General features: G+C 41.5%; 1 protein-coding gene across 1 annotated transcript in view; it reads right to left on the bottom strand.

Annotated features, from left to right (window-relative positions):
* LRP2 (LDL receptor related protein 2) overlaps window positions 1-23579 on the bottom strand; it is a 197001-nt gene that overhangs the window by 27170 nt on the left and 146252 nt on the right. The window contains exons 51-62 of the mRNA XM_027078206.1: window positions 20908-21060; window positions 20230-20400; window positions 14569-14795; window positions 13229-13406; window positions 11973-12169; window positions 11003-11248; window positions 10155-10283; window positions 9095-9214; window positions 8226-8342; window positions 7353-7469; window positions 6355-6492; window positions 2571-2693 (exon numbers count right to left, since the gene is read on the bottom strand). Of these exons, the coding sequence (XP_026934007.1) occupies window positions 2571-2693; window positions 6355-6492; window positions 7353-7469; window positions 8226-8342; window positions 9095-9214; window positions 10155-10283; window positions 11003-11248; window positions 11973-12169; window positions 13229-13406; window positions 14569-14795; window positions 20230-20400; window positions 20908-21060 (1916 nt within the window). The remainder of the gene's footprint in view (window positions 1-2570; window positions 2694-6354; window positions 6493-7352; window positions 7470-8225; window positions 8343-9094; window positions 9215-10154; window positions 10284-11002; window positions 11249-11972; window positions 12170-13228; window positions 13407-14568; window positions 14796-20229; window positions 20401-20907; window positions 21061-23579) is intronic.

Genomic DNA, 23579 nt, shown 5'->3' with positions numbered 1-23579 from the left:
AAACTAAGCAAAGAAATGCAACAAATTCAAGAACTGTGTCTCAAAAAAAAAACAACCCAAACCAAAACAAACAAACAAACAAAAACACTGAGTAAGGTTATTGACACTTAGAACTAACTGAAAGCAAGCAGATCAAAAACCAACATACGACCAAATAAACCAAAACACTGTGACTGAGGTGACAACACTCTTGGGCCCCCAAGCTTCTACAAGCAGGGAGTGGCTGGGAAAGCTGTACTGCCCCTAAGGAGGGCATACTCCCCTGTTCCCTCTTCACTTGAAGAGGGATATAGACAAGCAACCACTCCCAAAGGGTGGAGGCAGAGACAGTGAGGAAAAATGGGCATAGGTGTTCCTCTGAGAGCAGAGTCTTGACCTCATCAATGAATCTCCTCCGATCCCCACTATATAAGGGCCTTCACAATGTCTGCACAGGGTAAACATACAATTTACTCTCCAAGTCGATACGCTTGTGAGAGGGAAAGGAGCTCTATTAACAATTCCACTAGGGCAACAGACATAAATCAGGACTGTCCTGGGCCAACATGTGCCACCATGGCCCAGTGGCATTTCAGAATTGCTACAGAACAGGGACGGCAAGGAGTCTCTCATTCTTTCTTTCCCAATGAGGATGTTTATTTCCATTATGCTCCCCCTGTTCTACCACTATCTACTGGGGGCAGGAGACACAAATAAAACTAGTGTCTTAGTTTATGGGTCTCCAGACCAAGAGGAAACACATCTGGAATTGATGGCATGACTAGTGCCCGTCACCTGGAGCTCCTGGATTTCATTTACTGAGAGGGACTCTGGGTTATGTCCCTGGGGGAGGGGTTAAGAGTGTTCTACGCATGGAAAGAAAAGTGCACAGGGAATTTTAGTGACACTAGGGTACATTGTGGTAGAAACAAATGGTGTTCACTAAATATCCATGCACTTCCCTGCATTTCCCAGTCCCCCTTGCAGTTGGATTGGGACCACGTGACTACTGCCAACCAATGGACTGTGAGTATGCGTGACACCTGTCACTTCCAGGCCCAGGAACTTAGGAAACTGTCTCCTCCATTACTCACTTCTCCTGCCTCAGCAACCTTGAAGGCTATGTGTTCCAGATGGCATAATTACAGGATGGAGGGAGCTGCCTGACCTTCATCAAACTTTAGTCCTCTGCTGTTTTAAGCTATTGAAATGTTGCAGTTCGCCTACCGTGATGGCTAGCAGTGATTCCTCTAACTTCCTGCTCCACAAGAAGAATTTTAGTTTACTACCCCTTTTTTTCCCACTCTGGGATTTGACCACATGCTACAAATGTCTGGCTCCACTGAAAAATGGCATGATTGATAGGGAAAATGGAAAGAGAAGAGGGAAAGGGGTAAACCTGCTCCAATTTTTTAAAAAGGTTTTATTTCTGGGTTTTCATTCTTTTGTGCTATGCTTCAAACAAACATATTAACAATGTTATAACCACAGGTTCATCTCTGCCCCAAAAAGGTGAGGGAGAGGGAGGGTACAAACTTGAACATGGCAATAGTATCAAAGTGCCCCTGACACCCAGTCCCCGGGATGGCCATCTGGGATGGCAGCTGACAGTAAGTATTCTAAGCCCACATCAATATAAGGAATAGAAAATAGAAAAGTTAAGCATTTATCTAAATTTTCCCAGATAATATCCTTTTAGGAAAAAAAGTAATTCGACTCAGGAGAAATAATTTTCCTCACTGACTTTTTCTAGGTAAATTAAATTGCCCAGAAAATTAATCAGCTCTCTCCTTCAATGGATAGATTTAAAACAGTCTCAAAATGTACAAGCACAGATTTTTCAATATCTAAAATATTAAATGCAGCCAGTTTGAAACTTATCTCTTAAAATAATCTATCATCTTTCTCTTCTGGGAAATACATTTTCATTTTAAAGAAGGATATTAGATAAGCTCTGTGAACATCAGAGCTGCCTTATTTAACATGATCTTTTCAGTGGGGCATTGAGAATTTCCCATGCCTAGATTGGCAATTAGAAACTCTAGGCTGAAGAGTGACCAAACCTCATCTTTGAAAAGAGAGAAACCATTAGTTTGTCAAGTGTGACTCAAACACTATTTAGTGTTTGTTCTCACTTTCTTAAGGAACTTGCCAACATCTGGTTCAAATGAAATAGGAAGAAGCAGGGAAGGGCTGCATCTGAGTAATGCGTGTTTATAGGGTATTGCAAACAATAATGTCCATGGAGATCTGCACTCACAGGTGCAGCTCAAGCCTCTACAGAACAAACTGAAATCTCTGAGGTACATTTTGCAAACTGCAAGTAATTAGGGGCCCTTCTTTTTCCCTTCTCCCTTTTTTTTTTTTTTTTGCAGTACGCAGGCCTCTCACTGTTGTGGCCTCTCCCGTTGCGGAGCACAGGCTCCGGACGCGCAGGCTCAGCGGCCATGGCTCACGGGCCCAGCCACTCCACGGCATGTGGGATCCTCCCGGACCGGGGCACGAACCCGTGTCCCCTGCATCGGCAGGCGGACTCTCAACCACTGCGCCACCAGGGAAGCCCTCCCTTCTCCCTTTTGACTTTTGCTTACAGTTCTCCTTCTTCTCATCACTTCCATCTCCACAGTCATCCTCATGGTTGCACAGCTCGTGACGATAAATGCAGCGATTGTTGTCACACCGGAAACGGTGTGGTGAATCACAGGGAACACTCACTAAAACACAAGACGGAAAAGCAAAAGTACAGGTTAAGAGCAAAACATAAGGGTCAGGATCTAAAAACACTCCTGTGCCAGCGCCAGGCTTGCCTGATTCATCCCTTCATTGGCTTGTTCGATTAACCCATCGACAAATAGCTCTTGAGTGTCTAGTTGACACCGTGGCGCTGTGCCGGGCATCAGATTCAATTGGGAAAAAGAAAGACGCAATCCTTATCCTCACGGGATGTTTATTGTAGCAGGAGAACAGACTTTACAAATTAACCATTCAACTACAACTGTGATAAGAGCCACAAAGGAAACATGCTGTGAAAGCGTCTACTGTGGAGATATGATATAGTTCTGGGGGAGGAGGGGTCAGAAGAGGCTTCACATGGAAAAATTCTGAGTCAGGAAGGCAGGCTTCTGGACCTGAATAAAAGGTCTCTGGGCTGAAGCATGGAGTGAGGAGGACAATGGTGGCCAGGAGGCTGGAGAGGCCAGCAGGACCATACCTGAGCCAAGAGGCCACTGTTTGTCCCTCTGACTGGAGTTATCATTGAGCCTCTAGAACACAAAGACTTTTCATTAAAGTTTTACACCATGATGGACTTTCCTACCTGAATTCCCTCACCTATTGCACTTAAAGTTGATATTTCATAAGCAAACTCTGACTCACTTTATTATCCAGAATTAGACCTCTGGCTCATGCTTGTGTCCCTGTGAGGAACCTACAGGTAGAACCCAGGTCCCTTAGTTGCTACAGGGAAACGGTCCTCTATGCATGTACCAGGAATTCAGTGAACTCAACACACATGTGTTCCTCTTTCCCATGGAGGACTTGGGCTGTTTGATTTTCCTTCTGCCTTGGTACCACAAACAGGGAGCAAGAGGAGAGACTTGTAATGAGGTTGGGGGGAAAAAATTCAGCTCTGAGTGCTTCCCTGGTGGCGCAGTGGTTGAGAGTCCGCCTGCCGATGCAGGGGACACAGGTTCGTGCCCCAGTCCAGGAAGATCCCACATGCCGCAGAGCGGCTGGGCCCGTGAGCCATGGCCACTGAGCCTGCGTGTCCGGAGCCTGTGCTCCGCAACGGGAGAGGCCACAACAGTGAGAGGCCCGCGTACCGCAAAAAAAAAAAAAAAAAAATTCAGCTCTGAGAACTGGTTCTTGGAAGTATCGTTAATAGAACTTTGCAAGAATTATTTGCTGTGAAATGCAACATTATAAAACAGTGTTGGTCACTTTTTCATGTGGCTATATGTCTCTGCCTCCGCAAAGTTTATTTTACTAACTATGGGCACTTTATCTTTTAGAGGGAAGCAACTTCCTGAGGACTTCTTCTTTGAAAGTTACACATGCTTAAGATGTTTTTCAAGATTCATCAATTGAAAAACAAAACAAAACATGGTTAGTTCCTTATACAAAACTAAGATGTGGCAAGGAAAGTGTTGGGATGCCACTGGGAAAATATAATGTATGCTAATTCAAAGTTCTCTGGGGGGAAGGAATACTCTGATATATCATTTTCTAGAGTCAAATCCCTGGGCTAAAAATGAATTGTTTTCGAAGGCCACAAAGTGTTTAAAACTATGGATGTTTGCCCAACTTTCTCATGTCCCAAGTAGAGAACTAAGCAGGAAAGTGAAAGCACACTGATGCAGATGAATCTAGGAAACTGCTGGAAGAGGTGATGAGAACCCCAGAAGCAAGTTGCAGCTAAGTCAGACTAGGAGTTAACCAAGAGTTCCAGAAGTAACGTTTCTGGGAGTGTCTTCTCCTGTGTTGGGGGCTTTTACTTACATGAAATGCTTAAGCTTTAGCTTGCATCAGGATCACCTGGAGGGCTTATTAATGCAGAGAGTGCTAGGTCTCCCTGCCAGAGATTCGGATCGGGTAGATCTGGGGTGGGCCCATGAATCTGTATTTCTAACACGTTCCCAGGTAATACTGACTCTCCTAGTACAGAGATGACACTCTGAGAACTACTGCCCTCAAGTCTCTCCAATGACTCAAAGCATGGAGCAAAATGACCAAAACAAACTCTATTTTCATTCACTTTGTTAAAATCAGTAGTTCTCAACCAGGAGACTAAATTAAAAGCTAAGGAGCTTTCTCAATATACGTTTTGCCCAGGCCTGACATGTCCTTGGACATTCTGGTTCAATAGGTCTAAGCCTAGGGTGGGACCAGAGCGTGTGCTTTTGAAACACCTCTCCCCAGGTGATTCTGATGGGTACCCAAATTGAGACTCACTGGTTTAAAAAATAAATAGAAGCAGGAGGGAAGAGATACGGGGATATATGTATATGTATAACTGATTCACTTTGTTATACAGCAGAAACTAACACACCATTGTAAAGCAATTATACTCCAATAAAGATGTTAAAAACAAAACAAAAACAAATAAATGCTGGAGAGGGTGTGGAGAAAAGGCAACCCTCTTGCACTGTTGGTGGGAATGTAAATTGATACAGCCACTATGGAGAACAGTATGGAGGTTCCTTAAAAATCTAAAAATAGAACTATCATATGACCCAGCAATCCCACTACTGGGCATATACACATATACCCTGAGAAAACCATAATTCAAAAAGAGTCATGTACCACAATGTTCATTGCAGCTCTATTTACAATAGCCAGGACATGGAAGCAACCTAAGTGTCCATCGACAGATGAATGGATAAAGAAGATGTGGCACATATATACAATGGAATATTACTCAGCCATAAAAATAAATGAAATTGAGTTATTTGTAGCGAGGTGGATGCACCTAGAGTCTATCATACAGAGTGAAGCAAGTCAGAAAGAGAAAAACAAATACCGTATGCTAACACATATATATGGAATCCAAGAAAAAAAAAAAAGGTCATGAAGTACCTAGGGGTAAGACGGGAATAAAGATACAGATCTACTAGAGCATGGACTTGAGGATATGGGGAGGAGGAAGGGTAAGCTGGGACGAAGTGAGAGAGAGGCATGGACATATATACACTACCAAATGTAAAATAGATAGCTAGTGGGAAGCAGCCGCATAGCACAGGGAGATCAGCTCGGTGCTTTGTGACCACCTAGAGGGGTGGGATAGGGTGGGAGAGAGGGAGACGCAAGAGGCAAGAGATATGGGGACATATGTATATGTATAACTGATTCACTTTGTTATACAGCAGAAACTAACACACCATTGTAAAGCAATTATACTCCAATAAAGATGTTTAAAAAAAAAAAGATGTTTAAATAAATAAATATGTATCATACAACAGAAAAGAATTAGATGGGCTTCAATTATGATGTAACGTGAAGTGACTAAGGACTAACTAGTTTTAAAATGTCCTAAAGGTGTTCTCTGAAGCTCAGGGGGTTTAGCAGAAGTACTCTGAGGGGCACTGAAAGTAGGATGGAGCAGGAGAGATGTACAGCCCCACCCTACCTCAGACTTCAACCACAACAGTTCTGCCGCTATTTATGCCAATTGCCTTTGAAGGCCACAAAATGTTTAACACTATGGATGCTTGCCCAACTTTCTCATGTTCCACGTAGAGAACTAAGCAGGAAGGCCAAGTGAAAGCACACTAATGCAGATCACGTGTCCAGTACTCAAAAATTGTACAACCGCCCTCCTGGATCACGGGCTCCACATAAGAAACATTGACAACACCAGCCCCAGTCTCTCTCACTCACAGCACAGATGAAGTTCTTCATCGGAACCATCGCCACAGTCGTTATCACCATCACACTTCCAAGATGACTGGATACAAACATGATTTTTACATTCGAACATAGTAGCTGGGCAGTATGCCCCATTGGGAAAGCGAGTGGCTGTTGGTGGGGAGGAGACATAGTCAAATTATTAGAAAAAGATACTTTCTGGAAAGCTATCCGGCTATTTCTCCTTTACAGAAAGAGCTCTCCTAATGGAAAGAGTTCCATTATAGCGTGCTCTTCATGATTCAACCAGATGTTCTGTGGCTTTAAACTGTCTGAAATTCTGATGGAATGTTTCTTAAGGATAGATGACCAAGCCCAGTATTCAATGACATGAGTCATTCTGCGGACAGCACTGCACTTTTTCATTATAGGCAAGTGCAGCCCTTCAGTGGTGTCAGCACTGGCTTTTCCTATCATCCATTTATACAGTCTCTCGGAAACCAGGTTTTAAGATGCGGCAACCGCATTATCAACAAAATCCATCATAGACAATCATCAACAGTTAATATTTATTCAGTGATTCAAAAAGACTAAAATGCAAATGATCATATCAGCTTTATACTTTTAAACAATTTTATATGCCATTATTCACTTCAGAAAATGTTTAATGCTGGGACTTCATTATGTTTGAATACCCTTTTATTCATTGCTCGAATATTCTTTTACCTGCCAAGTTTTTATCCAATTAACGATTTGTAGAGTAGCTGATAACATATAAATACTTTCGTTAGCACACTTAATATATTCTCTATTTGAAATATTATTAATGAAATGCACTTGAATGTCTGCTGTGAAATATATGGACATGGTGACTCAGGTCCCAGGCAAACTGATAATTATCAATGAACGCTGAATAGAAAATATCTATGGTCTTTTAATATAAGAAGTGGTGGCTGATGGGAAAGGTTGGGTCTAAACTGCCATATCCATAAATTTCAGACAAACGGTGCCACGGGTGTCTAGAAACTTACGGCAAGCGGCTTCATCAGAGGCATCGTGACAATCGGCAAACCCATCGCATTTCATTTGGTCAGGAACGCAGTGCCCGCTATCACACTGAAAATACCCAGGATGGCAGGTCATCATCTCTGAAGAGAAAAGACTGTCATTTCCAGGATGCCTTGGCATTCTCAGACAACTGTTAGTTCCGTGGAGGGTAGTAAGTCTTCCATCACATTCCTATCCATACCCGGTGACTGGCTCACCACAAACCCACGCCTTGTGGTTAGCGAGTAAATCAACTCTCAAAGGTACACCTTCCCCGTTCAAAATATGGAGATGGAAGTAGCAATCTCTCCTCTATTAAATATCTCTAGCTCTTAAACTTTTCCTCAAAACCCTGAACTCCCCAACATTTACTGTTTTGCACGCTGATTTTTCTCAGACTCGACCCTTAATCAGTAAGAGCTATAAAACTACTTGGGGTTTATGATTCCTATTCTAACATCTGACCTCTACACCAGGGAGCTACAGCCGTATATATCTTAGGGCCACTTTCTGGAGAACAGTAGGAAGACCAATGTTTTTATTTGTTTATAAGGTCCATGCAGATTAAAGTCTGCTTCTAGCAGAGGTTTAAGTTAAAATGAGGTTTTTAAAACTCTCTTGAGATTTTCCCCTATTATTATTGATCTAGACTGCTATAAGGTAATCATAAACATAGAAAATATATATAAAGCAGAAGGTACTGTAATGCTAAGGTTTATATATTACATAAATTACACAGAAATCATTTAAGTCTAAAAAACCTTCCAAACACACATGTGAAGCCCCTACTTCCGACCAATATGCTGACCCTAGTACAAGACTCTCTGGAAAGCCCCTTAAAGAGTTGTGGCAGTTACCGCAGTCCCGCTCATCTGAGTTGTCCCCACAGTCATTGTTTTGGTCACAGATCCATCGAGAAGGAATGCAGCTCTGATCATCACACCGAAACTCGCTCTCTGTGCATTCCCGGGGGGCTGAAAAAGAAAGCCACGTGGCCATCAGAGGGCACCAGGAATCATACATAGGGGACAGGCTTGTGGACTGGCCTAAGTGTCCTCTGTGCCTAACGCCCTCCTGTGTCCCAAGTCCCAGACTGTCCAGCCTCCAAAAATAGACTTTCCGTCTCAATTGTAAGTCTGTAAAGAATGGACTTCGTCAAAAAGTTTGTCCAAAGGTGATTTAATCTTAAGATAATTTTTCATTTCCTGAAACTCCAGATAACCTCCTAGAGGATTCAACATGAACTTTCTTATGAACAATAAAATGCCAATTGGATCACCCTTTTGTGTAAGAAGTTTTTAGTCAATTGATAATTGCAGGTGTAACCAGCATCCTGATTCTCTCAACTGCCTATACCTTCTTACTTCCAAAAGGGGACTAAAGTCAGAATGTACTTCATGTTAATCTGAAATTGATATATATCATAAGGCAATGATATATTGTAAGTCACCTCAAGTTCTTTTTGAAAAAAAAACAATAAACTTGAGTGTAAATAAATAAATAAGAGACAAAAGATATACTTGGGTAAATATTCTTCTCCCAGAGCTTGATTACAAGCAGCTGAGAAGGAGATGAAAAAGTAGTAATGTACCAGTCAGAAAACAAGAGATCAGGTAGCCGTCCTCCTACCCTTTGAGGATGAAGGGCATAGACAGTTGAATTACAGACAAAGATCAGACATCACCACTCCAGTGGCACATAAGGATGAAGGACCCTGAACACTCACTACAGTTTTCCTCATCTGAATGGTCTCCACAGTCATTGTGCCCATCACATCTCCAGCGAAGAGGGATGCAGTGGTGATTTGTACAGCGAAATTCCCCAGAAGGTTTGCATGCCATCGACTCTGCAAAGCACAGTCATTGCAAATACTTCAGAAACCCATGGTCAAGAAATGTCGAAGTAGTCCTGGCTTTCTTGTGAGATGGTCTGAGGCTTACGCTACCATATCCTCAAAGCTCCCAGAAAGAGGAATGCCAGCCACATTCACTGTCACTATTCCTCTCTAGGCTAAACTGAATCTATCCTACTGTTAGAAACTAGATCCATTCTCTTCTGTAGAAACTGTTCAAAAAATGATTTGGTCCCTGGCTTGCAATTTGCAATGAAGGCCTGGAAAGGAAAGTTAAGTGATGCCACCAGCAAACAAAACACGTCCATCACATTGTCTTTATTTGATTAGACTCAGTGTTATTAAAATAACCCAATATCTTCCTTACCTCTCTTCCAACTAAACCTAACACACACACACACACACACACACACAGACATTGTTTTCAAGTTAGAGTATATGCCTAATCTTGGCAAATTCCATTCATTCATTTGGCCTTTTGTCCATAAATTTTCTACGTTGCCAGACACAGAGGATGTGGAAAGTCAGAGGGAGATTCAGAATATGAAAATCTCCAAATAAGAAATATTCTGATTTTGAAATATCCTTTTTAGAGATAGATACCAAATCTTTTCTCTACTCCCCCTTTCATTCCTTTCAATCAATCTCTAAGATTAGACAGACAGTTTAAACTTGTCAAGCGTAAATAGGAACTCTGCATTTGGGAGAAATTACACAAATTCCTAATATCTTCACAAGGTCTTCCCCAAGTATAGTATCCTTTGAGACACATTTCATTTAAGATGTATAAAGTAAACTCCCAATATCCCTGTAAAATGCTACAAAAATGTAACATGTTATTAGAGGCGAACAAAGGAAGGATGATGTGGGAAATCTGCTCTCATCTCCTGCTAAGTTGTTTGTCCCTCCCTCCTCCCCTGCAGCCCCTCCCTACCACAGTCCTGCTCATCGCTGTTGTCCCGGCAGTCATCGAAACCATTGCACACAGCCCACAGGAGGATGCAGCGGTAGTTTGTTTTACAGTCGAATTCCGTATAGTTGTCACAGCGGTAGGCAGGGCTCACTGAAAAGAGAAGAAGGGGCAAGGTCAGAACTGAAGTCTCGGTCCTGAAAGGAAACCAAAGACACCTTTCCATTGTCTTATTTAAGATGCGGTGCTGATGAGTAACGGTGACCGTGTTACCAACCAAACGGACTCTGGCAACTGTGTCTCTTTTAGGTGTGATCTGTTCACCCAAAGCAGAAAGACAGAGTCCTTAAGTTTTCTCACCGTTTCATTACCACTCATTTATGTTGCAGTCAAACTTGGAGGGGAGTGGGGCGGGGTGGGGGGAAGAACTGGGTTTGAAGTAAAAAAAAAAAACCAGGTTGAAGTGTCAGCTCTGGCACGAAGTAGAAAAGTGACCAGCCACCTAACATGAAGTTCAGGCTCCTCACTTGTAAAACGAGAGTTGGTAACACCCACTTTCCCTACGTCACCATGTCTCTCTGAGGCTCAAAAGAGAAAGTGCTAGACAGACAAAGTGTAAGCCCTTGTTATCATATTCGGGACAGTTAGACATTCGTGTATGGAGAGCAGGAATCAGCCACTTGAGAACAGGGGGCGTGGTTCAACCCGCAGGCTGTGCGTGCGGCTCTCCTTTGCCTTGCGGTGCCGGAAGAGCCGCGGGGAAGAGCCGAGAGGGGGCACCCCATGGCGCTGCAGCAGGGGCTGCATACCCTCTCTCCATCCATCTTGTTCCCTGCTCCCGGTCAGACCAGGTCCCTCTCACAGGAACTTACAGCATTCCTGGAGGGGCTCATCTGAGTAGTCTCCGCAGTCATTGTCTACATCACACTTCCAGCTCTGAGGGATGCAGTGGCCATTGGCACACTTAAAATAGCCCGGCCGGCAGGTCCTGCTGGCACAGTGGGAACTGTCTTCGTCCGAGTTATCTCCGCAGTCGTCCTCCATGTCACACTGCCAGGATTCCGGGATGCAACGTTTGTTGGCGCACTGCCATTCGTTGGACTCACACTGGTGATGCTCTGCAAGCGGGGACATTTGGTTATCAGCTTGGAAGGTGTCAGGAACAAAAGCTCCTAATTTACACTAATGGATCCTGGAGAACTCGATTCTAATTTCTTCTTAGAGGACTTATGCCCTAATGCACTTATTATTAACCAGTACCACTACGTGAGCAGTTAGTCCTTTGACTATTACTGTCTCCTAAATTCTTAAATATCTTTTTCTTGCATGCAGAATTAGGGGATAAGGACTGAATCGCTGACAGCCTACTAAATTCACCTTCTCCTGTACCTGTTGCCCTAATGGACAAAGGTTTTCAAACTCTCTGTTTGTTGCTATTGTTTATGTGTTGATTTTGGTTTGGAGAGTTGTTTTTTTGGGTTTTGATGGGGCTTTTTAAAAATGGAAACATAAATAAATATTACAACTGAGAGTCCCTGTTTAAAATGTGGGAATCCCTCATTTCACCCTCAATGTTAGCTCTCAAAGGAGATTCTATGCACAGCATATAGTAAAGAACCATCAATATAGACAACTTAGTATCTACCTCAACCATCTTCCTTGTAGAGACCTGGGATTTTTTTAAAACTTTATAAAAATAGATATAGGATGGACTCTGAGTTTTTTTTTTTCTCCTAGGATTTTGGACCAGTTTTTGGATTATGACATTCAGAAAATCCCTACAGAACCATGGGCGATCAACTATAGAAGCGGGCAGAGAAGGTAGAAAGCAGTTCAACACACCACAAAGAACCGAGTCTTCATCAGACCCATCAGGGCAATCCTGATGAGCATTGCATATGAAGTGTGGGCTGGTACAGTTGCCATCCATGCACTGGTACTGTCCTAACCGGCAGTAGCGCTGCGGGCAAGTGATGGGCTCGTCGGAACCATCCAAGCAGTCTCTCTGCCCATCACATTTCCACCAGATGGGAATACACCTACACAGAGAAAACAGAGCACTTCTCCTAGCAAAACACCAAGTGGTTAGAGGAGCAGGCAACGACTATCCAGAGAGAAGCAGGGAAAATGGAATTCCAAGGAATGATACACACGAGTTCTCTCACGGCCCAAGAAGAGGATCAATTAAACCTTAGCTACTGTGGAATATTTTCAGAGAAAACATGACAAGGTGACATAGACCAGGTTTGTTAAGACCCAACACACACTGAAAAAATGCTTTGAGTATGATGATTAAATTCCTGCCACGACAAAGAGTGGAGTGTGTGTTTGGAGCTGGGGTTCTGGAAACAGGGATTGGTTGGGACCGTCAGCCAGAGGGATATATGACATTTGGGTACTGGCTGGAAAGCTGGAGGCGCTGACATTTTTTGAGAGTCTACGTCATGATGGGTGTATGCTAGATTCTTAACCTAGGATACCTTATTCAATCGTCAAAATAATCTGCCACTGAATCTCAGATGTTATGATTTGCATTAACATCTCCTCTTGACCTCACTCTCTGACTCAGCCCCTAGTCATCAGGCCTGTGGCCATTGTGAGGGAAATAAGCTGTGACCGTGTTTCATAACAATACAAATCATCAAACATGGATTTGAATGTGTGACCCTGGATCCTCTGGCATAGTCCTCTAAGAAGCTAGGCCAGCATATGTTTGAAAAAGACGGAGAAATTCTATCACTTCTGAGGGCTATTTTTCAGTGTACACTTATATACATTCTTGGCCCTGAGACTCTGGACAATTCCTTAGAAATTAAAAAAACACACAGTTTGCTTCCTTGCTACAGAAACAAAAACTTGCATGCATGGGCGTAACCATTTGGTTCACAAATTCCTTCTTTCATGGACGAAATTATCGAAGTTAGAGAAAGTTGGACGCTTGGGGATCCAACTTTCCTGGTCTTGGTGCATCCCAAATGAGCCACGTTAATTAGTCAAAATCTTGGTTCATTGGAAAACTCCCATCCCCTGGAGCCTTGAAGTTCAATGTGTGTCCAAGGGCTGGAGAGGCAATGGGGAGAGGGAGAAGAGAGCCTTACATTTCACTGTTGGCACACAGGAATTGGGTGCTAGAGCACATGGGCAGGCACTGGGTGCTGTAACTATGCCGGACAGTATGGAAGTTATCTGGACACTCGCAAGTGAACCCACTGCCTCCTTCTTTGATGAGGCAGAGATGAGAACAGCCACCATTGTTGGTACTGCAGGGATTAGTCACTAGTGAAAGAAGGAAGAAAATATATGTTCATTCACTTAAAGAGAGTATCAAGCACAGATGCGCTGATTACCAGCTGCATAAAACTCATCACCTCTTAGTAAAAAAAAAACGTTATCCTAGATTCATGCTTTGTGCAAAAGTGCATAAAGAGTACATATGGTTGAGCTGTTTTAGCAACCTGTTGCTAGTACAGAAAATTGATTTCTGTGCTACCAGAAGTGAGGCTTACTCACTGGTGTTGGGCTAGAAAACCTGTGTCTCCCAAAGTTCTTGGAGAGCAGGTGGGAAATTTAGTTTACATCCATGTACCCACAATCTAAGTTAAAGTTTTCATTTTCAGCAGATGCTATATTCTCTCATCCTAAGGATATAGGCAACAGAAGTTGCACAAGAATCAGGTGGATGGATAAACTGAGCAACAACTATACTACTTTTCTGGGCCACAACTCAGAGGTAAAGATGAATTTGAACTTCTGCTAAATAATATGAAGAATATTAACTTCCAGAAAAAAATATTTTGCCAATTCTCATTTTTCCTAACTTCCAAGTTTATCGTATGTTTTAACAAGACACCACGACAAAGCGGGCCCACAAAATCCATTCTATCCCCAAAGAATACTCCAGAACTTGGCTAGATATCAAGTGCAAACAGACATTTAATAAATGTTTTATAGTTACTATAACTTTCTTTTAAGCATTTCTTTTAAACTAACCATTTCAATAGATTGATATTGTAAAGAAATGATTGTTATAAATGCATCCATGTTATTATAATACATCTCTTAGGTGTTACAATTTATTGTGGTTATACAGGAAATGTCCGTATTTTCCAGAGGTGCTTTCTTAAGTATTTAGGGCTGAAATGTCAAAAGGCAACATAACAACTGTTGATTCTTATCAAAAAGAAAGCCCAGACTGATCTTTAAGAATAGAGCAGGTACTATGAAAAAGAATTGTAAGCAGACTTTTCCAGGAATAGGGGAATAAATTCTAAAGATATTTCCATCCCCTCAACTCTCAGCATTTGCTTTGTAGAAAACATTAGCAAGTAACACCATTCCCAGTATAAATCATGATATTTATGCTTAAAAAACAAAAACAAGAATGGAATGCACAAGACCCTAAAGCAACTGTGCAAAAACTTCCAAATCACTTACTCACCAATTGGCTGCCTGTAGGGATGATACACACGGATGTCATATGGTCTGTGTGTTGTGTTCACCAGCGCCACCCTATTTGACCCATTGTATTTGTTTCCCTTTTCAACTGTCTTTGTGTTCCAATCTGTCCAATAAATGGTGTCTTCAAAAACAGTTATAGCAAAGGGATGAGGCAGTGTCCCGGTTTCGTACACCGTGTGCCGATGGTGGCCCTCCAAATCAGAGTACCTGGAGTTGGAGGAAGGAAGAGTCACTCAGTGAAGATAATGCCCCTCCTCTAATGCCTTTAAGGATAGAGGCTGACAAATCAATGAATAAAGTTCTACCTTCTAGAGGTAACTGAAGTTCAGATCTTCCTCAAAACTTTTAGTCTTCAATTAAAACAAAAACTAAACTTAAAGTTTATTTGGACTGAATGAAAAATGTAAAAGTTGCAAAAGCAATGCCTTAAAAATAGGAATAACCTTTCTCAAGTGCTCATGGAATATTCTCAAGGATAGATCATACCTTGGGTTACAAATCAAGCCTTGGTAACTTTAAGAAACTTGAAATCGTATCGAGGATCTTTTCTAACCACAACGCTATGAGACTAGATATCAATCACAGGAAAAAATCTGCAAAAACTACAAACACATGGAGGCTAAACAATACACTATTTAATAACCAAGATATCACTGAAGAAATCAAAGAGGAAATTAAAAAAATACCTAGAAACAAATGACAATGAAAACACAACGACCCAAAACCTATAGGATGCAGCAAAAGCAGTTCTAAGAGGGAAGTTTATAGCAATACAATCCTACCTTAAGAAACAAGAAACATCTCAAATAAACAACCTAAACTTACACCTAAAGCAATTAGAGAAAGAACAACAAAAAAACCCCAAAGTCAGCAGAAGGAAAGAAATCATAAATATCAGATCAGAAATAAATGAAAAAGAAATGAAGGAAATAAGAGCAAAGATCAATAAAACTAAAAGCGGGTTCTTTGAGAAGATAAACAAAATTGATAAACCATTAGCCAGACTCATCAAGAAAAAAGGGAGAAGACTCAAATGAATAGAATTAGAAATGAAAAAGGAGAAGTAACAACTGACACTGCAGAAATACAAAGGATCATGAGAGATTTTATTGGCAACTCTATGCCAATAAAATGGACAACCTGGAAGAAATGGAAAAATTCTTAGGAATGCACAACCTTCTGAGACTGAACCAGGAAGAAATAGAAAATATGAACAGACCAATCACAAGCACTGAAATTGAAACTGTGATTAAAAATCTTCCAACAAACAAAAGCCCAGGACCAGATGGCTTCACAGGAGAATTTTATCAAACATTTAGAGAAGAGCTAACACCTATCCTTCTCAAACTCTTCCAAAATATAGCAGAGGGAGGAACACTCCCAAACTCATTCTACGAGGCCACCATCACCCTGATACCAAAACCAGACAAAGATGTCACAAAGAAAGAAAACTACAGGACAATAACACTGACGAACATAGATGAAAAGATCCTCAACAAAATACTAGCAAATAGAATCCAACAGCACATTAAAAGGATCATACACCATGATCAAGTGGGGTTTATCCTAGGAATGCAAGGATTCTTCAATATACACAAATCAATCAATGTGATAAACCATATTAACAAATTAAAGGAGAAAACCATATAATCATCTCAATAGATGCAGAGAAAGCTTTTGACAAAATTCAACACCCATTTATGATAAAAACCCTCCAGAAAGTAAGCATAGAGGGAACTTTCCTCAACATAATAAAGGCCATAAATGACAAACCCACAGCCAACATCATCCTCAATGGTGAAAACCTGAAACCATTTCCTCTAAGATCAGGAGCAAGACAAGGTTGCCCACTCTCACCACTATTATTCAACATAGTTTTGAAAGTTTTAGCCGCAGCAATCAGAGAAGAAAAAGAAATAAAAGGAATCCAAATCGGAAAAGAAGAAGTAAAGCTGTCACTGTTTGCAGATGACATGATACTATACATAGAGAATCCTGAAGATGCTACCAGAAAACTACTAGAGCTAATCAATGAATTTGGTAAAGTAGCAGGATACAAAATTAATGCACAGAAATCTCTTGCATTCCTATACACTAATGATGAAAAATCTGAAAGTGAAATTAAGGAAACACTCCCATTTACCACAGCAATAAATAGAATAAAATACCTAGGAATAAACCTACCTAAGAAGAAAAACGAACTGTAGCCAGAAAACTATAAGACACTGATGAAAGAAATTAAAGATGATACAAATAGATGGAGAAATATACCATGTTCTTGGATTGGAAGAATCAACATTGTGAAAATGACTATACTACCCAAAGCAATCTACAGATTCAATGCAATCCCTATCAAACTACCACTGGCATTTTTCACAGAACTAGAACAAAAAATTTCACAATTTATATGGAAACACAAAACACCCCGAATAGCCAAAGCAATCTTGAGAAAGAAAAACGGAGCTGGAGGAATCAGGATCCCTGACTTCAGACTATACTACAAAGCTACAGTCATCAAGACAGTATGGTACTGGCACAAAAACAGAAATATAGATCAATGGAACAGGTTAGAAAACCCAGAGATAAACCCATGCACATATGTTCACCTTATCTTTGATAAAGGAGGCAAGAATACACAGTGGAGAAAAGACAGCCTCTTCAATAAGTGGTGCTGGGAAAACTGGACAGCTACATGTAAAAGAATGAAATTAGAACACTTCTTAACACCATACACAAAAATAAACTCAAAATGGATTAAAGACCTAAATGTAAGGCCAGACACTATCAAATTCTTAGAGGAAAACATAGGCAGAACACTCTATGACATAAATCACAGCAAGATCCTTTATGACCCACCTCCTAGAGAAATCGAAATTAAAAACAAAAATAAACAAATGGGACCTAATGAAACTTAAAAGCTTTTGCACAGCAAAGGAAACCATAAACAAGATGAAAAGACAACCCTCAGAATGGGAAAAAATATTTGCAAATGAAGCAACTGACAAAGGATTAATCTCCAAAATTTACAAGCAGCTCATGCAGCTCAATATCAAAAAAACAAACAACCCAATCGAAAAATGGGCAGAAGACCTAAATAGACATTTCTCCAAAGAAGATATACAGATTGCCCACAAACACATGAAAGAATGCTCAACATCATTAATCATTAGAGAAATGCAAATCAAAACTACAATGAGATATCATCTCACACCTATCAGAGTGGCCATCATCAAAAAATCTAGAAACAATAAATGCTGGAGAGGGTGTGGAGAAAAGGGAACCCTCTTGCACTGTTGGTGGGAATGTAAATTGATACGGCCACTATGGAGAACAGTATGGAGGTTCCTTAAAAAGCTAAAAATAGGGGCTTCCCTGGTGGCGCAGTGGTTGAGAGTCCGCCTGCCGATGCAGGGGACACGGGTTCGTGCCCCGGGCCGGGAAGATCCCACATGCCATGGAGCGGCTAAACCCGTGAGCCATGGCCGCTGAGCCTGCGCATCCGCAGCCTGTGCTCCGCAACGGGAGAGGCCACAGCAGTGAGAGGCCCGCGTACAGCAAAAAAAAAAAAAAAAAAAAAGCTAAAACTAGTACTACCATATGACCCAGCAATCCCTCTACTGGGCCTGTACCCTGAGAAAATCATAATTCAAAAAGAGTCATGTACCAAAATATTCATTGCAGCTCTATTTACAATAGCCAGGACATGGAAGCAACCTAAGTGTCCATTGATAGATGAATGTATAAAGAAGATGTTGCACATAAATACAAGGGAATATTACTCAGCCATAAAAAGAAACGAAATTGAGTTATTTGTAGTGAGGTGGATGGACCTAGAGTCTGTCACACAGAGTGAAGTAAGTCAGAAAGAGAAAAACAAATACCGTATGCTAACACATATACATGGAATATAAAAAAAAATGGTCATGAAGAACCTAGGGGTAAGATGGGAATAAAGACGCAGACCTACTAGAGAATGGACTTGAGGATATGGGGAAGGGGAAGGGGAAGCTGGGACAAAGTGAGAGAGTGGCATGGACATATATACACTACCAAACTTAAAATAGATAGCTAGTGGGAAGCAGCCGCATAGCACAGGGAGATCAGCTCGGTGTTTTGTGACCACCTAGAGGGGTGGGATAGGGAGCGGGGAGGGAGGGAGACGCAAAAGGGAAGAGATATGGGGACATATGTATACGTATAAGTGATTCACTTTGTTATAAAGCAGAAACTAACACACCATTGTAAAGCAATTATACTCTAATAAAGATGTTAAAAAAATCAAAACAAAAAGAAATAGGAATAACCAGAGGAGTTTAAAGATCACTAATTCCTAACCACAGCTGCTTTCCTGCTGATGCAGCTGGTTCAGCTCTTGAAGGTTTATAATCTCTTATGTTGATGTTCTCCATGAAGCATTCTTTCAATATCCTGGGATGAACACTGTTTCCTAAGCCATCAGAGGAAAGCAATCTAAAGCTGAACTTCTGTCTCCTCAGGAAGACAAGGGAAGAAGCAGTTTTCAGAGACAGCTTGATTCTCAGTATAACCTGAGCGGGATAGACTAGCTGAGTTAACCTAGAGGCCAGCAGGGTTAGCTTGTACACACTGATAGCACATGTATTATTAATCATGACCCAGACATTATTAGTGAATCTAGGTCTCATTCATTCCTCTGAACCTATGTCAGAATACTGATATTTTAATATTTAAAAAACTGGGAGCAGACCCTAAAACTCACAAGAGGTGGAATGAGCTAGCAACTAAAGAAGTTCATAACATTAGCCGTGTGATGTTAGAAATTTTTTCCAAAATATCATAATTTATGGAAACTTAAAGAAGGTATAGGAAAACCTGAATATCTTCTTGACCTCTGTTAATAAGACTGCAGATAAATGACCAGAACTTAGTCATTATCTGTTTCTTTAAAAAGGTCATAAACCAGAAAGCAGTCTTGTCTTCTCCTTCAGTTCTTGCATGATCTCTATATAAAGACCTCAGATACTTTTATGGGTATTTTTTGTCAAGTGTGATTTTTTTCAAAATAAATTTAATAGAATGACAGGATTTTTTAAACCTTTAAAATAGCTCTAGTGAATTAACGACAATTCCCTGCTTTTGCATGCAACAGGCTGTGTATCTGGGTACTAGTTCATAAATGCCCAGAAGAGATTACCGTAGTCCAACTGGGCCATAATTAGCAATGCCCCGAAATAAACACGTACTGCTTGGCTAATAATTTGTATTATCTTTTTTACAAGGAGTACTTTTCATTGAACAGTATAATTTTTCCAAGTCTATTAATCATATATTTGGGAGGGTAGGGTAAAGTAAAGGGATAAGGGAATTAAGATGAGTTGAGCACTAAGTTGACTACCATAGGGGAGAGATTACTAGCTGCTTTTTTAGGAGTATAAGAAGTAAAAACACCAAGACAATATCCTGATCTGTATGACTTCAGAGTTCATGCTCTTTCTCTTGCACCATACCATAGAGCTTGGCACCTATAGGCACTTTAGCTAGAAGTGACTTCCAACAAACAGGCCAGTTAGAAGCTGCCTGGGAAAAATGCACTGGCAACACAAGCACTGGTGTTTAGAATCAGCAGTCACCCAGTTTGCTTTATTCTTTTCTAAGTACGTACTCAATGTAGCCCAGGTGGGCATCTGTCCAGTATAGTAGATCATTGGTGTAATCAATGGTGAGGCCATTGGGCCACTTGATCTTGGTAGAAATAATCACAGACTTATGGGTTCCGTCCATGCCTACTCTCCCAATGTATGCTCGGTCAGCCCAGTCTCCCCAGTAGACATGCCTGTTGGAGCAAACACAAAGGGTCAGTCCCTGAAGCCAAAAGAACTCAGTGGCAAAGACATAAGCTTTCTCCAATTAGAGAAATGGAGTTTACATCCTACAGAGCCTTTCACAAAGGAAAGAGAACAGAAAATAATCTAACAGGGCATGATGCACAGGAAATGCTCAGGAATGAACATGATTAACTGGGGATTTCAGTGGATTTGACATGGAAAGTCCAGTAAAGGTAGGTTGTTGTTTTTTTAAACCATAGATTACTTGTATGCAGCCAAATGTGACTTTGAAAGTGAAATGGTGTGTCATGGCAAAGAAAATAGAATAGCCGATGAATAGCATTTGAACAAGCCATGCTTCTACCCATTATACTAAGCCATTTACCAGGTAGGAAAAGCAGAAGACAAACTCCAACAAGACACTGGCCTTGATATCACTACGTGAACAGCCTTTGTGGTAACAGAGGTGGAAGAAGGGCATGAAAGAAGAGCCCAAGATTACAGGGAGACAATACCCATATCGAGGGTGAAGGGCAATTCCTCTGGGATTCTCAATGCAGAAGGTGTTGTTGGCATCCACACAGTGCTCGGCCAGCTTGCGGCGGTATCGACCATTGAGGTCAGAGACAGAAAGGCAATTCAGGTGGGAATCCACCCAATACAGCTTTCTGAAAATGGAGGAATGGAGAACCAGGAGTTATAGCCATTTTACTTGAGAAAAAAGGCACATTTAGCCACACAATTTCCGATCCAAGCACTTTTCCCCCAGGCAAACAAGGACAAGGGGAAACACAGTTGACCTTCCTGCCATGAGGCAACAGAAGATGCAAGAATGTGTGCTACTCTTCCTGATGTCACCTTACAACAGGAAATTCTGGGGCCACACTTCACACAAGGATTCTAGCTTTACTTGCTTCATACAGCAAAAGGCATCTTCCCCAAGCAATGTTCCAGGCTTTAGAGGAGCAGGGAAGCGGAAGTGAGAGTGATCAATGAGTATCATGAACTACAGTTTAAATGGTGGAGTCAAGGAAACAAACTTGTCTAAGTGCTATCATTGAGACTGCACAAGGGAACTCTGAATCATGGCATCCTTCAGATAAAGAAAAACCTGACCCCCTCCCTGGCCGCGTCCCAGTAGGCTGGCAAAATGAGTCTCTTACCCTGTGCCAAGTTTTACTTAAACTCAAAAAGCTTTAGAAACTTATTAGAATCTCTTACCTCAAGGATATTTCAGTTCTGTATATATTGCTATTCAATAAAATCCATTTATTTTCTATAAGGCAGGGTTCTTAATCTGGGGTTCTTAATCTGACACCAGGGTAGCCTAGGCTCTGGGGGCGGGGGGTGTACCTTCTAAAACTGATGCAAAATTGTATAAGCATAAATTTGTTACGTGGCTTTATCCAGCAAGGGGTCTGTGGGTATCACCAGAGTCTTAAAGTATCCATAACCTTCCAAAGGGTTCAAAACTCCTAGAATGAGTGTCATTTGAGATCTGATAGTCAATTCCTACTGAAACGATTTCTCTTCCAAAAGACCCCAATGTCTCCTTGCCAGAGGTAAGCCTGATCCGACCATGCGAGGTGTCAGAATATTTAATTGTTAGGACAGTAGCATCTTTTTAGGCTTGGGGATGAGGGAATGAGTATGCATAAATGCACAAGCCTTGCTATTTAATTCAGTTGGGTAAATCCTGATATATGAGATGGCCACAATTTTAGATTCCAACATTGTAGAGGGTAATAATAGCAATAATAATAGCAAACATCTATTAAATGCCAAGCCCTGGGCTAAGGACTTTTTTTAATAGTATATTATTTAATATCTTATTCCTGTTTTCTTTTTTTTTTTTTGCAGTACGCGGGGCTCTCACTGTTGTGGCCCCTCCCGTTGTGGAGCACAGGCTCGGGACACGCAGGCCCAGCGGCCATGGCTCACAGGCCCAGCCGCTCCGCAGAATGTGGGATCCTCCCGGATCGGGGCACGAACCCGTGTCCCCTGCATCGGCAGGTGGACTCTCAACCACTGCGCCACCAGGGAAGCCCATTATTCCTGTTTTCTTGATGAGGCTGCTGAGGCCCAGAGGTTGCTGATTAGTAAGAGCTAGAGCAGGCATTCAAGACTGGCTCCACCACAGGGCACTCCACTCTGTGGAGCTTCCTGCCAACTCGTTAATTTCTCTTTATTCCACAGTCAAAACACTGACCCAGTGAACAGAATATGGAGAAGACACTCCATGCACGCTCCAGGAAAAATTAAGAGGACTGAGAACCGGCACAATTTTCCACTGTGCATAATGGTGCTTTGAAAAACTTGTATATCAAGTTTAAGGGCCTTGGAAACCAAACATCCTTGAGTTCGCTATGAACATCTTTATTGATATTGGGGAAATGGTTTCAAATTTCAATGTAATTAGTATCTTAGAACTGTCCCCTACAAACTTAAATGTGACTGGGTTCTATCCTGCCTTGTGTTTTAAGGAATGTTTAGCCTGGCTGTACTCCTTCTTGAACATTTGAGAAAATGCTTCGGTCATGAGATATTTTATCCTACCCTCACCCTAGACGTTTTTCCTCCATCTTTCTCAGTACCACATATGTACCTAATTCTTTCCCCTGGTCAAGAACATGCCTAGAATGAGAGGAAAGTAGCTGAAATCCAGGGGAAAATCTCATCCTACCAGTTTTGGGGAGAGAGGGCTGAATGACAATATCAAGGCTAAAATATTACCTTTTCTTGCATTGCAGCAAAGGATGAGACAGGAGCAGTACCACAATTAGTTCTGTTCCTGCAAATCATTAATCACTATGCTTTTTGACACACAAAAGAGCCACTATATATAAAATACTTGTATTCACATGATCAAGATTTTATTCATTTTTCTGTAGGCAGTCCTTGAGCACCTATGGCAGGCCAGTTACTATTCAGGTAGAACTAGGGGGCCAATTCTCCATCCCCCATCTTAGAACCTTTACCCTTAAGATGGTCAAACAGAGAAGACGTGGAAGAGTCCTCTGTAGGTCTGAGGTGACTGAAGCAATATTTGCAGGCTAAGTGCCTCCAGCTTCATGTCAACCACAAAGCCAAATATCTGATAGATTCGATATTCAATAGAGATGTGAAGAAGTGTGGTTGAGCTGGTGGACTTGAATTAAAGTATCACCATCTCCCTTAAAGATGCTCA

Source organism: Aethalodelphis obliquidens, unplaced genomic scaffold (genome assembly GCF_003676395.1).
Source record: "Aethalodelphis obliquidens isolate GAN/ISIS:26980383/991018 unplaced genomic scaffold, ASM367639v1 scaffold2, whole genome shotgun sequence".
Classification (NCBI taxonomy): Eukaryota; Metazoa; Chordata; class Mammalia; order Artiodactyla; family Delphinidae; genus Aethalodelphis; species Aethalodelphis obliquidens.
This window is presented reverse-complemented; position numbering and strand designations above follow the sequence as displayed.